This window comes from Oncorhynchus kisutch, linkage group LG19 (assembly GCF_002021735.2).
Source record: "Oncorhynchus kisutch isolate 150728-3 linkage group LG19, Okis_V2, whole genome shotgun sequence".
Classification (NCBI taxonomy): domain Eukaryota; kingdom Metazoa; phylum Chordata; class Actinopteri; order Salmoniformes; family Salmonidae; genus Oncorhynchus; species Oncorhynchus kisutch.
Window position 1 is genome coordinate 928,906 of NC_034192.2, and position 11,558 is coordinate 940,463.

Genomic DNA, 11,558 nt, shown 5'->3' on the forward strand with positions numbered 1-11,558 from the left:
TAGCCAAGATACACCCCTCTCAACTTACATGACGAACCACAGATCTTAGGAACAGTTCACAAAGGTTAAGATTTGTATGAAAGATATATATAAAACATAGCAGACAGTTACTGCTGTGTCAACAGTTTTCATTGTAAAGACTAGTCTGGCCCCCTTACTCCAGAAGGGAACCGTTTCTCCCTGGTATGGAATAGAACAGAACCATTAGCTAATGTTCTCTGGAATGCTCTTTAGGGTTTATCACCCAAAGACATTGTAAATCTCCTCTGTCATTGCTATCTCATAGAGGCCCATCCTCAGTGGAACACACACACACAATACTCTATTCTGTCGAATGTAACAACTATTATTATGTAATACAAGCATTATAACATAATCTTGCAATTTTCCATGACACTATTTACCAGTCTGATGGCCTTGAGATAGGCGATTGTTTTTCAATCTCTCGGTCCCAGCTTTGATGCACCTGTACTGACCTCAACTTCTGGATGATAGCGGGGTGAACAGGCAGTGGCTCGGGTGGCTGTTGTCCTTGATGATATTTTTGGCCTTACTGTGACATCAGGTGCTGTAGGTGTCCTGGAACGCTGGTAGCTTGCCCCCGGTGCTGTGTTGGGCAGACCACACCACCCTCTGGAGAGCCCTGCCGTACCAGGCGGTGATACAGCCCAACAGGATGCTCTCAATTGTGCATCCCTATTTAAAGTTGGTGAGTGTTTTCGGTGCCAAGCCAAATTTATTCAGCCTCCTGTTGCGCCTTCTTCACCACACTGTCTGTGTGGGTGGACCATTTCAGTTTGTCAGTGATGTGTACACCGAGGAACTTGAAACTTTCCAGCTTCTCCACTGCGGTCCCGTCGATGTCCCCTCTGCTGTTTCCTGAAGTCCACGATCAGCTCCTTAGTTTTATTGATGTTGGGGGAGAGGTTATTTTCCTGGCACCACACTCCCAGGGACCTTACCTCCTCCCTGTAAGCTGTCTCGTCATTGTTGGTAATCAGGCCTACTACTGCTGTCTCATCTGCAAATTTTAAGATTGAGTAGGAGGCGTGCGTGGCCACGCAGTCATGGAAGAACAGGGAGTACAGGAGGGTGCTGAGCACACATCTTTGTGGGGCCCCAGTGTTGAGGATCAGCGAAGTGGAGATGTTGTTTCCTACCTTCACCACCTGGGGGCAGCCCGTCAGGAAGTCCAGGCCCCAGTTGCAAACTGTGGGCTTCAGACCTAGGGTGTGTTTCCTGTACCTCATGAGATCACGAAATGAAACACACTCGTCACAACTGTCCCTTAACCTCTCTGGGATATCTGGCCAAAAGCCAGGGAAAATGCAGAGCGCCAAATTCAAATATATTACAACAAAAATCAAACTTTCATTAAATCACACATGTAAGATACCAAATTAAAGCTACACGTGTTGTGAATCCAGCCAACATGTCAGATTTCAAAAAGGCTTTTCGGCGAAAGCAAACAATGCTATTATCTGAGGATAGCACCTCCGTAAACAAAGAGAGAAAAGCATATTTCAACCCTGCAGGCGCAACACAAAATGCAGAAATAAATATATAATTCATGCCTTATCTTTGACGAGCTTCTTTTGTTAGGCACTCCAATATGTCCCATAAACACAGTTCAAACTTGCGCGGATCCAACTAGCGCAACGTGACTACAAAATATCTCAAAAGTTACCTGTAAACTTTGCCAAAACATTTCAAACTACTTTTGTAATACAACTTTAGGTCTTTTTTAACGTAAATAATCGATTAAATTGAAGATGGGATGATCTGTGTTCAATACAGGAGGAAAACAATCTGTATCATGCTTTCTGGTCACGCGCCTCTATCTAACAGTACACTTCAAGTTACCCTCGTTCAAGATGGCCATACTTCTTCATTACACAAAGGAAAAACCTCAACCAATTTCTAAAGACTGTTGACATCCAGTGGAAGCTATAGGACCTGCAAGTTGGTCCCTTAGAAATCTGCATTCCCAATGAAACTCATTGAAAAAAGAGTGACCTAAAAAATTACAAAATATGAATGGTTTGTCCTCTGGGTTTCGCCTGCTAAATAAGTTATGTTATACTCACAGACATGATTCAAACAGTTTTAGAAACTTCATAGTGTTGTCTATCCAAATCTACTAATAATATGCATATGCTATCTTCTGGAGATGAGTAGCAGGCAGTTGAATTTGGGCATGCATTTCATCCGGACGTGAAAATACTGCCCCCTGTCACCAAGAAGTTAAGTTTCCACGGACTATTCCCACATTCTCAAACGTAGCAATATAGTTTAATTCTTCCATTTTGGGGATTTAGGAGTTCGGCCAAGTGAAGTCCTTTGTCCTCTTTCTGTGCTCTCTCCCTCTCTTTCTGCATGACCAGGGGGAGATTGTCTTTGTCAGGAATTTATGACCTGTGTTACGAATCCCTTTTGTGTTACGAATCCCTTTTGGCCCGACAGTCTAGGGGGGGATGGTAATGAGACCCGTAACATAACTCATACAATTTATAATAGTGACAAAGTAAAAGTGAGAATGAAATAACCACGACTACTGACATCTACCATCAAACTCAGGGTTTATTGGAAAACACACGGTAATGGGGGGAGCCATACTCACAGGTGAGGACAAAGTGATATGGAGGTGCTCAAACAAAAGAGAGCTCAATACATAAAGAGAGATGGAGACATAGTAGAGAGTGCAACAGAGAGATCTACAGACATGGCATTTACAGAGAGATTGAGCTCCACAGCAAACAACTGACAGGGTTTTTAAACAAAGGGAAAGGAACAGTGATTGGGTAGGAAACAGGAGGAGGTGTGTCTTCTGATTGATGATTGGTGACTGATTGGGGAGTGATGATTTTCACCTGTGAGGGGATAAGGAGAGAAAAGAAACACACACACAGGATACTTGTATCCGTAAAAACCTGAGATAACAGAACCTAGTTGTAGGAGAGAGAGTGAGAGAGGGGGGGCACGATTTACACCCAGAAAGGGCCACATCATGACACTAGGCACACCTCAATATCAGTCATTGTGGACAGGAACACATCCATTAAGAGGAATAATGTACCACTGCATAAAAATGATAATGCAAGCCAGTCACAAAAGAGGCAAAGCAACTATTAGCAGAATGTGTAAGGCAGTGTTGAATGTGTCACTGTCTGTCACCTTGATTATTCAAAATTCTCTCAACCTGTGCACCTACGTTGTAAACTTTAATTCATAGGCTAGGTTGTAGTAACCTCATGATGGGTCAGGGGAAATTTGAGCATCATGTAATAGTCTAAACCTATCAATGGTACGTTGAGCTGGGTGAATGGAATATGAATGACAGTCATCCATTATGCTGTAGTAGAAATAAGGCTATCAATCATCCTCCCTCATCTTAAAAGGCACAGACGGCCACTGGTTACACACACACACACACACACACACACACACACACACACACACATACACGTTATTCGTATATGTGACCTTTGGATTAGATACTAGATTGGATGTATCTGATACTGTAGCAACACCATGTAAAGTAGTGCCATTTTATTTCCTAATACTAATGTCACTTCTTAACCTTGGTCTCTTTGCTTCATTTTGGCAGCGGTTATATCCTATTATAGATGCATTCTTAAAGTCGCTCACTGTCTGATAAACCTCAGCCCCCTCCTGTACTCCCTGTTCACCCATGACTGCGTGGCCACGCACTTCTTCATCTCAGTCATCAAGTTTGCAGACGACACAGTGGTAGGCCTGATTTCTAACACACACACACACACACAAACACACACACACACACACATTATTCGTATGTGACCTTTGGATTAGATACTAGATTGGATTAGATGTATCTGATACTGTGGCAACACCATGTAAAGTAGTGCCATTTTATTTCCTAATACTAATTTCACTTCTAACCTTGGTCTCTTTGCTTCATTTTGGCAGCGGTTATATCCTATTATAGATGCATTCTTAAAGTCGCTCACTGTCTGATAAACCTCAGCCCCCTCTGGTACTCCCTGTTCACCCATGACTGCGTGGCCACGCACTTCTTCAACTCAGTCATCAAGTTTGCAGACGACACAGTGGTAGGCCTGATTTCTAACACACACACACACACAAACACACACACACACACATTATTCGTATGTGACCTTTGGATTAGATACTAGATTGGATTAGATGTATCTGATACTGTGGCAACACCATGTAAAGTAGTGCCATTTTATTTCCTAATACTAATTTCACTTCTAACCTTGGTCTCTTTGCTTCATTTTGGCAGCGGTTATATCCTATTATAGATGCATTCTTAAAGTCGCTCACTGTCTGATAAACCTCAGCCCCCTCTGGTACTCCCTGTTCACCCATGACTGCGTGGCCATGCACTTCTTCAACTCAGTCATCAAGTTTGCAGACGACACAGTGGTAGGCCTGATTACTAACAATGACGAGACGGCCTACAGGGAGTTGAGGACCCTGGCAGAGTGGTGCCAGGAAAATAACCTTTTTTAATCTTTATTCACCTTCTCTCCTGTCTGCACACTCCTTTCAGCCCCTCCCTCGCTCTCGTGCACGCCTGTGAAAGAGAGAGAATGTGTGTGTGTGTGTGTGTGTGTGTGTGTGTGTGTGTGTGTGTGTGTGTGTGTGTGTGTGTGTGTGTGTGTGTGTGTGTGTGTGTGTGTGTGTGTGTGTGTGTGTGTGTGTGTGTGCATGCATGAGTGTGTGATTCTTTGTTAGGGAGGTTAGGCATAGGTCACTCCTCAACTGTAAACCCAAGCCAACTGGGGTGTCTGCAGCCAAGAGCTCGACGTATGACCACATGGAGATGGTAGTTCAGAGTGTACCCTTGGCCAAGATACTTAACCATAAGTTAATCCTTTACTTCCTCATCCAGTTGTGGTGGCTGGTAATGCACTTAGTATTTTGTGGATTAAACTAACACGTACTGTATAGACCAGGGCTGTTTAAATCTTATCCTATGGAAGTCCAGACTACTGCTGGTTCTGTTCTACCTGAATTAATTGCACCCACCTGGCCTCAAGATCCAGATTTGAGGGGTATAGAGCAGAGTTTCCCCAACCCTCTTCTCGGGCTCCCCCAGACATTTACATTTGTTTTGTTAACCCTAAACTGGCACACCCGATTCAATTAGTCAACTAATCAAGCTTTTAACTGAATCAAGTGTGCCAGTTTAGGGTTAAAACAAAAAAGTGAACCATCTGGGGCTTCGAGGAAAGAGTTGGGAAACCCTGGTAGAGACAGTCAAATTAAAGACAAACTGAGATGAACAGCAGAGGAAAACTTCCATTTCATTGGTCAGGCCCATCGCTCCTTCAGGAGCATAGACCAATGACGACTGCTCTCCATTGCACTCTGTTCTGGGCAGTATTCTCCAGCTGGTTCCACCTCATGTTGGTTTTCCTTGTATCTTCCTTCAGCTCCCACCTCCCAGGTGTTTCTTGGGTACTCTTTTCCTTTGTGGGTTCTAGGATACAGCTTGCCTGGTGATGTTGGAGGGGGGCGTTTGGATGGTGTGGCCGATCCACCCCCAACCTCCAGATCTTCTCTTCCACCAGAACATAGCTGGAGCGCTTGAATAAATGAATAAACAATATCCCCATTTCAAATGGAACTGTAACTAAGTAAACTTATACTCTGTTTTATTATATCTGATGAACAATATGAGTTCATAAAATGGGATTGTGTGACACAGACAAGGAGTAATTAAAGTTAATGAACACCATTCCAACTAGGAAGAAAGAAGTGGACTGTGTAAACAGATAAGGTCGTTAACCTATGGGTGAACCGACGAAATTGAGCTCTGGGGTTTTTAGATAAGACAGTGAGTGCATTCCTAGGTTTTCTGTTAATTAGAACTGTCAGCTAAGTGGTGATCGTTAATGTTGAAGGGGCAAAAGTTACCTGGGATTGTGTTAATAAGTTAGAATTAACTTTTCACCTCACTTTGTCCCTGTCGAGAGGAGGGGTTTCTGTTAAGCAATGAAATGACGTCATGTTTTGTATATAAACTGTTGCTTGTGGTGAAGTGGCAACGCGCTCCAAGAATAAATTCTGTTACCTATTAATGAAATGGCTGGTCTCCGTCTATTCTATGCAAACAAGAATCTTACAAATTCTCATAAAATAGATTAAGGGTTTTCAATTAATGAAAACACATTGCAATAATTAAATTACAGTAACAGCGCTCCATCTTCCCATAAGCCTGCTATAAAATATTGGTGTCCACAGTTCTATCAAATAAATTCCAAAAACAGATTCCAGAAACGCGTGATAAGAAAACGTCCCTGTAGAATCATTTTGGCCTGATGCTCATAGAGTTGATAAGCATGAAGACGTCCAGAGGTCTCATACCCTCCATCGTGGGGCTGGTGGAAGTCCTCTGAAAAGGTCTCATACCCTCCATCGTGGGGCTGGTGGAAGTCCTCTGAAAAGGTCTCATACCCTCCATCGTAGGGGCTGGTGGTGGTCGTCTGAAGAGGTCTCATACCCTCCATCGTGGGGCTGGTGGTGGGCCTCTGCAGAGGTCTCATACCGTCCATCGTAGGGGCTGGTGGTGGTCATCTGAAGAGGTCTCATATCCTCCATCGTAGGGGCTGGTGGTGGTCCTCTGAAGAGCCCTCATACCCTCCATCGTAGGGGTTGGTGGTGGTCCTCTGAAGAGGTCTCATACCCTCCATCGTAGGGGCTGGTGGTAGTCCTCTGAAGAGCTCTCATACCCTCCATCGTAGGGGCTGGTGGTGGTCCTCTAAAGAGGTCTCATACCCTCCATCGTAGGGGCTGGTGGTAGTCCTCTGAAGAGCTCTCATACCCTCCATCGTAGGACTGGTGGTGGTCCTCTGAAGAGGTCTCATACCCTCCATCGTAGGGGCTTGTGGTGGTCCTCTGAAGAGGTCTCATACCCTCCATCGTAGGGGCCGGTGGTAGTCCTCTGAAGAGCTCTCATACCCTCCATCATAGGGGCTGGTGGTGGTCCTCTGAAGAGGTCTCATACCCTCCATCGTAGGGGCTGGTGGTAGTCCTCTGAAGAGCTCTCATACCCTCCATCGTAGGGCTGGTGGTGGTCCTCTGAAGAGGTCTCATACCCTCCATCGTAGGGGCTGGTGGTGGTCCTCTGAAGAGGTCTCATACCCTCCATCGTAGGGGCTGGTGGTGGTCCTCTGAAGAGGTCTCATACCCTCCATCGTAGGGGCTGGTGGTGGTCCTCTGAAGAGGTCTCATACCCTCTATCGTAGGGGCTGGTGGTGGTCCTCTGAAGAGGTCTCATACCCTCCATCGTAGGGGCTGGTGGTGGTCCTCTGAAGAGGTCTCATACCCTCCATCGTAGGGGCTGGTGGTAGTCCTCTGAAGAGCTCTCATACCCTCCATCGTAGGGGCTGGTGGTGGTCCTCTGAAGAGGTCACATACCCTCCATCGTAGGGGCTGGTGGTGGTCCTCTGAAGAGGTCTCATACCCTCCATCGTAGGGGCTGGTGGTGGTCCTCTGAAGAGGTCTCATACCCTCCATCGTAGGGGCTGGTGGTGGTCCTCTGAAGAGGTCTCATACCCTCCATCATAAGGGCTGGTGGTGGTCCTCTGAAGAGGTCTCATACCCTCCATCGTAAGGGCTGGTGGTAGTCACAGTCCTCCAACTGTACGTCGGTCGACCTTAACATAGTAAAGTGGAACACCTGACTGAACAAACAGAGCTGACTTAAATACTGTGGGTCACACCCTTAATCAACAATGAGCCACACCTGGGACTGACAGCCCAACAAGGCTTCGTTCACAATATCAACGGTTCTACCCCGTTACACATACACGTGCCTATATTTATGTAACTTTCAAAGTCTCTTTCTGCCGGTGCCAGAGGTTAGACACAGGTTGTTCCGCAAGTGCAAACCTATGCCTACTGGGGTGTGTGCGGTCAATATCACATGGGGATGGGAATTCACAGGATGTACCCTTGGCCAAGATACCTCACCACAAGTTAAGGCTTTAACTCCTCATAAACAACTCTGTCTTGAGACCAAAACAAATGTACTGTCTAGACAAAAAAGTTTAATAGAAACTACATCGAATTGCAGAGAGGGAAAAAATTATGCTGCATAGCATTGTTGTCCACACTTTATCATTTATATGCAACAGATGCTCTGTCGTTCTACCCCTGAACAAGGCCCTTATCCCACTGTTCCCCAGTAGGCGGTCATTGTAAATAATAATTTGTTCTTATCCTTCCTGTTTGGCCCTGTCCGAGGGTGTCATCGGATGGGGCCACAGTGTGATAATAATAATAGGTCAACAAATGATAGGTTGTTATTATTGCAACCGGGAAGTAAATAATGCAGACTTCCTTTGAACATGAGTATGCAGGCTTTATTGAATTATCAAACACCCCCCCCCCCCCCCCCCCCCCCCCACCCCCCCACTGTGATTAGCACATAATCCATTTACATCTTCTCCCTGAGGGGGGCGATGTTGAGCGAGATCATAAATTTTTCCAACGTGGAGAGGTACTCCTCCGGGTGACAGCGTAGATGAGCAGCGTGCACAGACTCCTTCCACTTCCCGGTTTCCACAGCAATGCCCCGCTTCCTCCAGATGTAGATGGTTGCCTCCATGGCGACGGGGTCACACAGCGCGTCGTTCTCGCAGAAGAAGAAGAGCGCTGGGGTGGTGACGGGGCTGTTGTAGAAGACCTGGATTGACTTGTCATAGTAGTACACCGTCTGGGACTTGAAGAGCCAGAAGTAGAGCAGAGCAGTGTATCGCACCAGGGGCTCGATATGAGGGAACAGGGTCAGACCCAGGCCTAAGGCACACACAGACACACACAGATTATATTATTAATTACATTTCAGTTCTTGTTAATTCAATGGGATAGGCCTATGTAATTTCCCCATACAGTAAACACAATAACATACTATCATGTGTGAAAAGTCTCCTCTAAATCAGCAAATATATTTGAATATAATCCATTATTGTGGAGCAGGTAAGGTGGGAGTACTAGGTCTTCATCACACATAGCAACATTGTGACAAACAAGGATGTAAAGTGCAGGCTTTTCTCTGTCACACATACACACCGTCTCAGTAACAGATCCCTCTCTTTTCCAAATAATCCAAACTGACAATCCTACCTCCTTTCCTTCCCCTCTCTCACCTTTAGCCATATGCTCCAGCGACCCGACCACCATGCTGTCATAGACATGTCCTACGACCCGTTGGGCCAGGCCTGGGTACTTGTGTGGCTCCCTGACCATCTGGCTGAGCAGCTGGGTGAAGGTGTACCCGCCGATGGAGAAGGCGTGGACCAGAAGGGGGCGACCTTTGAAACGCGGGTCTCCCAGGACCTCCAGGACCTCAGCTCCGTACTCCAGCCCCCAGCGAGGCCACAGGAAGTGCCACACAGTGCTCTCCACAGATAGGATGTCCAGGCCGCGTTCCAGGTAGAGGTCCCGGTACTTCGCCATGGCCCCCGGTCGGGCGCCCAGCCACGGGAAAAGCAGGAGGAGTGGACGGGGGGAGGAGGAGGGTGAAGATGGAGAGAGGGTTGGTACATCCGAAAATGAAGGGGTGAGAGTTGAGGAAACGGTGGGGTGAGAGGGCATGTCTGAGATAAAGGGGGCGGAGAGGGAGTAGGAGGGGGAGGGAAGAGGAGAGTCTAGATGGGAGGATAAGGAGGAGGTAGGAGGAGAGGGGGCAGGGGTATCGCTGGTGCAGTAGTAGGTGATGCTTCTGGTGACCCTCCAGGCTTTGACCCGCCCCTCTCCCACTATCACAGACATGTCTGACCCAGAGTGGGAGTTACTGGGGGAAGGAACAGGGGAAAGAATTAGAGCAGGAGTAGAAGTTTAATGACAGAGGGAGAAAATATGGGTTAAACAAAAAACGTTATGCCTCAAGTTAAATGAATGTATACCTACATACACAGACACATGCAAGGTTGTGGGATCTACTCAAGGTTAGATCCGGTCGGTATATATATATACAAATATATATATATATATATATATATATATATATATATATATATATATATATATATATATATATATATACAGGGTATAAAAATGACTTTTGGTCTACCAGCCACTGTGGCAGGTAACGTTACATAAAAAAATCTCTACCAGCCACTCGTTTTTTTTACCAGCCCAAATAGTTTTTGCCCCTAAAATTACACTAACAAAACACAACAAAATTGATGAACATGCTTTGTAATGTTTCTAAAACAATACATGTATTGTCTAGTAAGAAGTAACTAACGTGGTGTATTGTTTAATTAAATGTTAAGTGGCCTGAGTCTTTTAACCAAAATATCACAGATGAGACAAAACATTTCACCTACTGCCTTTAAGGTCGGGAGGTTACCGTGGTAGCGCGACTAGAGTCATGATTGTGACTGACTTTCAGTCTGACTATTAGAAGCGTTGTCACCTCTTCCCTAGCATTTAAAACTCAAACATAGAAAAACAACCTAGCTTGTGAACAAAACAATGTAAATAGTCAAGAAACACAACAACACAGTCTCACTTCAGTAGACTCTCGTTTCAAGTAAATTAGACCAACTTTTATGCATGTGCGCAGCGCTTCTAAAAATGAATATTTCACTCAGCTCTTCACATGCGCACAGCCAGGCAGTGTTGCAGCGCGAAGTGCTGAATAGGATTCGTAGTTCTTTGACTTTGCGCGATTAATTGACCAGATATGAAACAAAACGGCGGAAATGCTTTTAAAACAACTATTGCAGCATTTGTTTTACTATACATGAGATCATACTTGACTATTTTTATTCACCAAATTAATGCGAGTGAAATGCTCGCACTGTGGAGCCCTGATCACCTGCAAACGTGGCTGGTGAAATAGACATTTTATACCCTCCAATGCCAAAATCTACTGTCATTTGGCATGTGGTGGGTGTTAATTTTAGGCCCTGGTTTTGCATCTGTACCCCATGAAGAATTTGAGTATCCCCATAGCAGTTGAAAATCTGTCCACCGTCTTCTTTCTGTGAGTGAATTAACCGGTTTAGTAGATTCCCGGATTCATCTGACCTTCCTTTATAACCGATCTCCGATCTCCATATGCAAATAGTGTGGGAACTACCCCCCCCCCCCCCCCCCCTCTCTAGCGTGTCACGGTTTTGCGCAATAGAAGATGTGATTTTCTGACAGAAAAAAAGCAACGTTTGTTAAGATTTAGATATGTACATAATGGATATCCTTAGACAAACACATAAGTGAGCAGAACTTAAAACAGAAACTTTATAAAACGTTTGGTCCCAACGTTTGGTCCCACTATTGGAGAAAACGTCCCCCGCTATGTGGTAAAATGCACCCTTGAAGATTAAATACACATCACTTTAAAACGTTAGATTGGCTCAGTTGGCTGCTGGACATGCGCATATTTCAAAAGAATACCCTCTTCCTGCCAAGTAGGGTACCGTGAGGAAAGACATTTAGCCCCAAACATACTCACTACAACAACAAAAAAACGGAATACAATTTCTCTCTAACCAAGTGTATTATTTATCTTTAGGCTCCCCTGCTGGAATAAAACT

At 45.2% G+C, this 11,558-nt stretch overlaps 1 protein-coding gene across 3 annotated transcripts; it reads right to left on the reverse strand.

The window, feature by feature from the left end:
- Positions 1-8,419: 8,419 nt before the first annotated feature.
- On the reverse strand, positions 8,420-11,079 carry LOC109878574 (uncharacterized). 3 transcript variants are annotated; one of them, XM_031798676.1, is made up of 3 exons: positions 10,950-11,079; positions 9,162-9,808; positions 8,420-8,811 (listed from the first exon to the last, which is right to left on the reverse strand). In XM_031798676.1, the coding sequence occupies exons 1-3, from the start codon at positions 10,973-10,975 to the stop codon at positions 8,450-8,452; spliced, it is 1,035 nt and encodes a 344-aa protein (XP_031654536.1). In that variant the 5' UTR covers positions 10,976-11,079; the 3' UTR covers positions 8,420-8,449. The 3 variants fall into 3 exon arrangements, with proteins under 3 accessions (XP_031654536.1, XP_031654537.1, XP_031654538.1); XM_031798677.1 differs by lacking the exon at positions 10,950-11,079 and adding an exon at positions 10,766-10,929; XM_031798678.1 differs by lacking the exon at positions 10,950-11,079 and adding an exon at positions 10,347-10,740.
- Between the last annotated feature and the right edge of the window lie 479 nt (positions 11,080-11,558).

Coding starts and splice junctions, on each gene's coding strand:
- LOC109878574 (XM_031798676.1), bottom strand. CDS start 10,975: ATGGGGATACTCAAATTCTTCATGGG. Junction 9,809..10,949: donor ATACTCAAATTCTTCATGGG/GTACAGATGCAA, acceptor TCCTTCCCCCAG/TAACTCCCACTCTGGGTCAG. Junction 8,812..9,161: donor GCTGGAGCATATGGCTAAAG/GTGAGAGAGGGG, acceptor TGTGTGCCTTAG/GCCTGGGTCTGACCCTGTTC.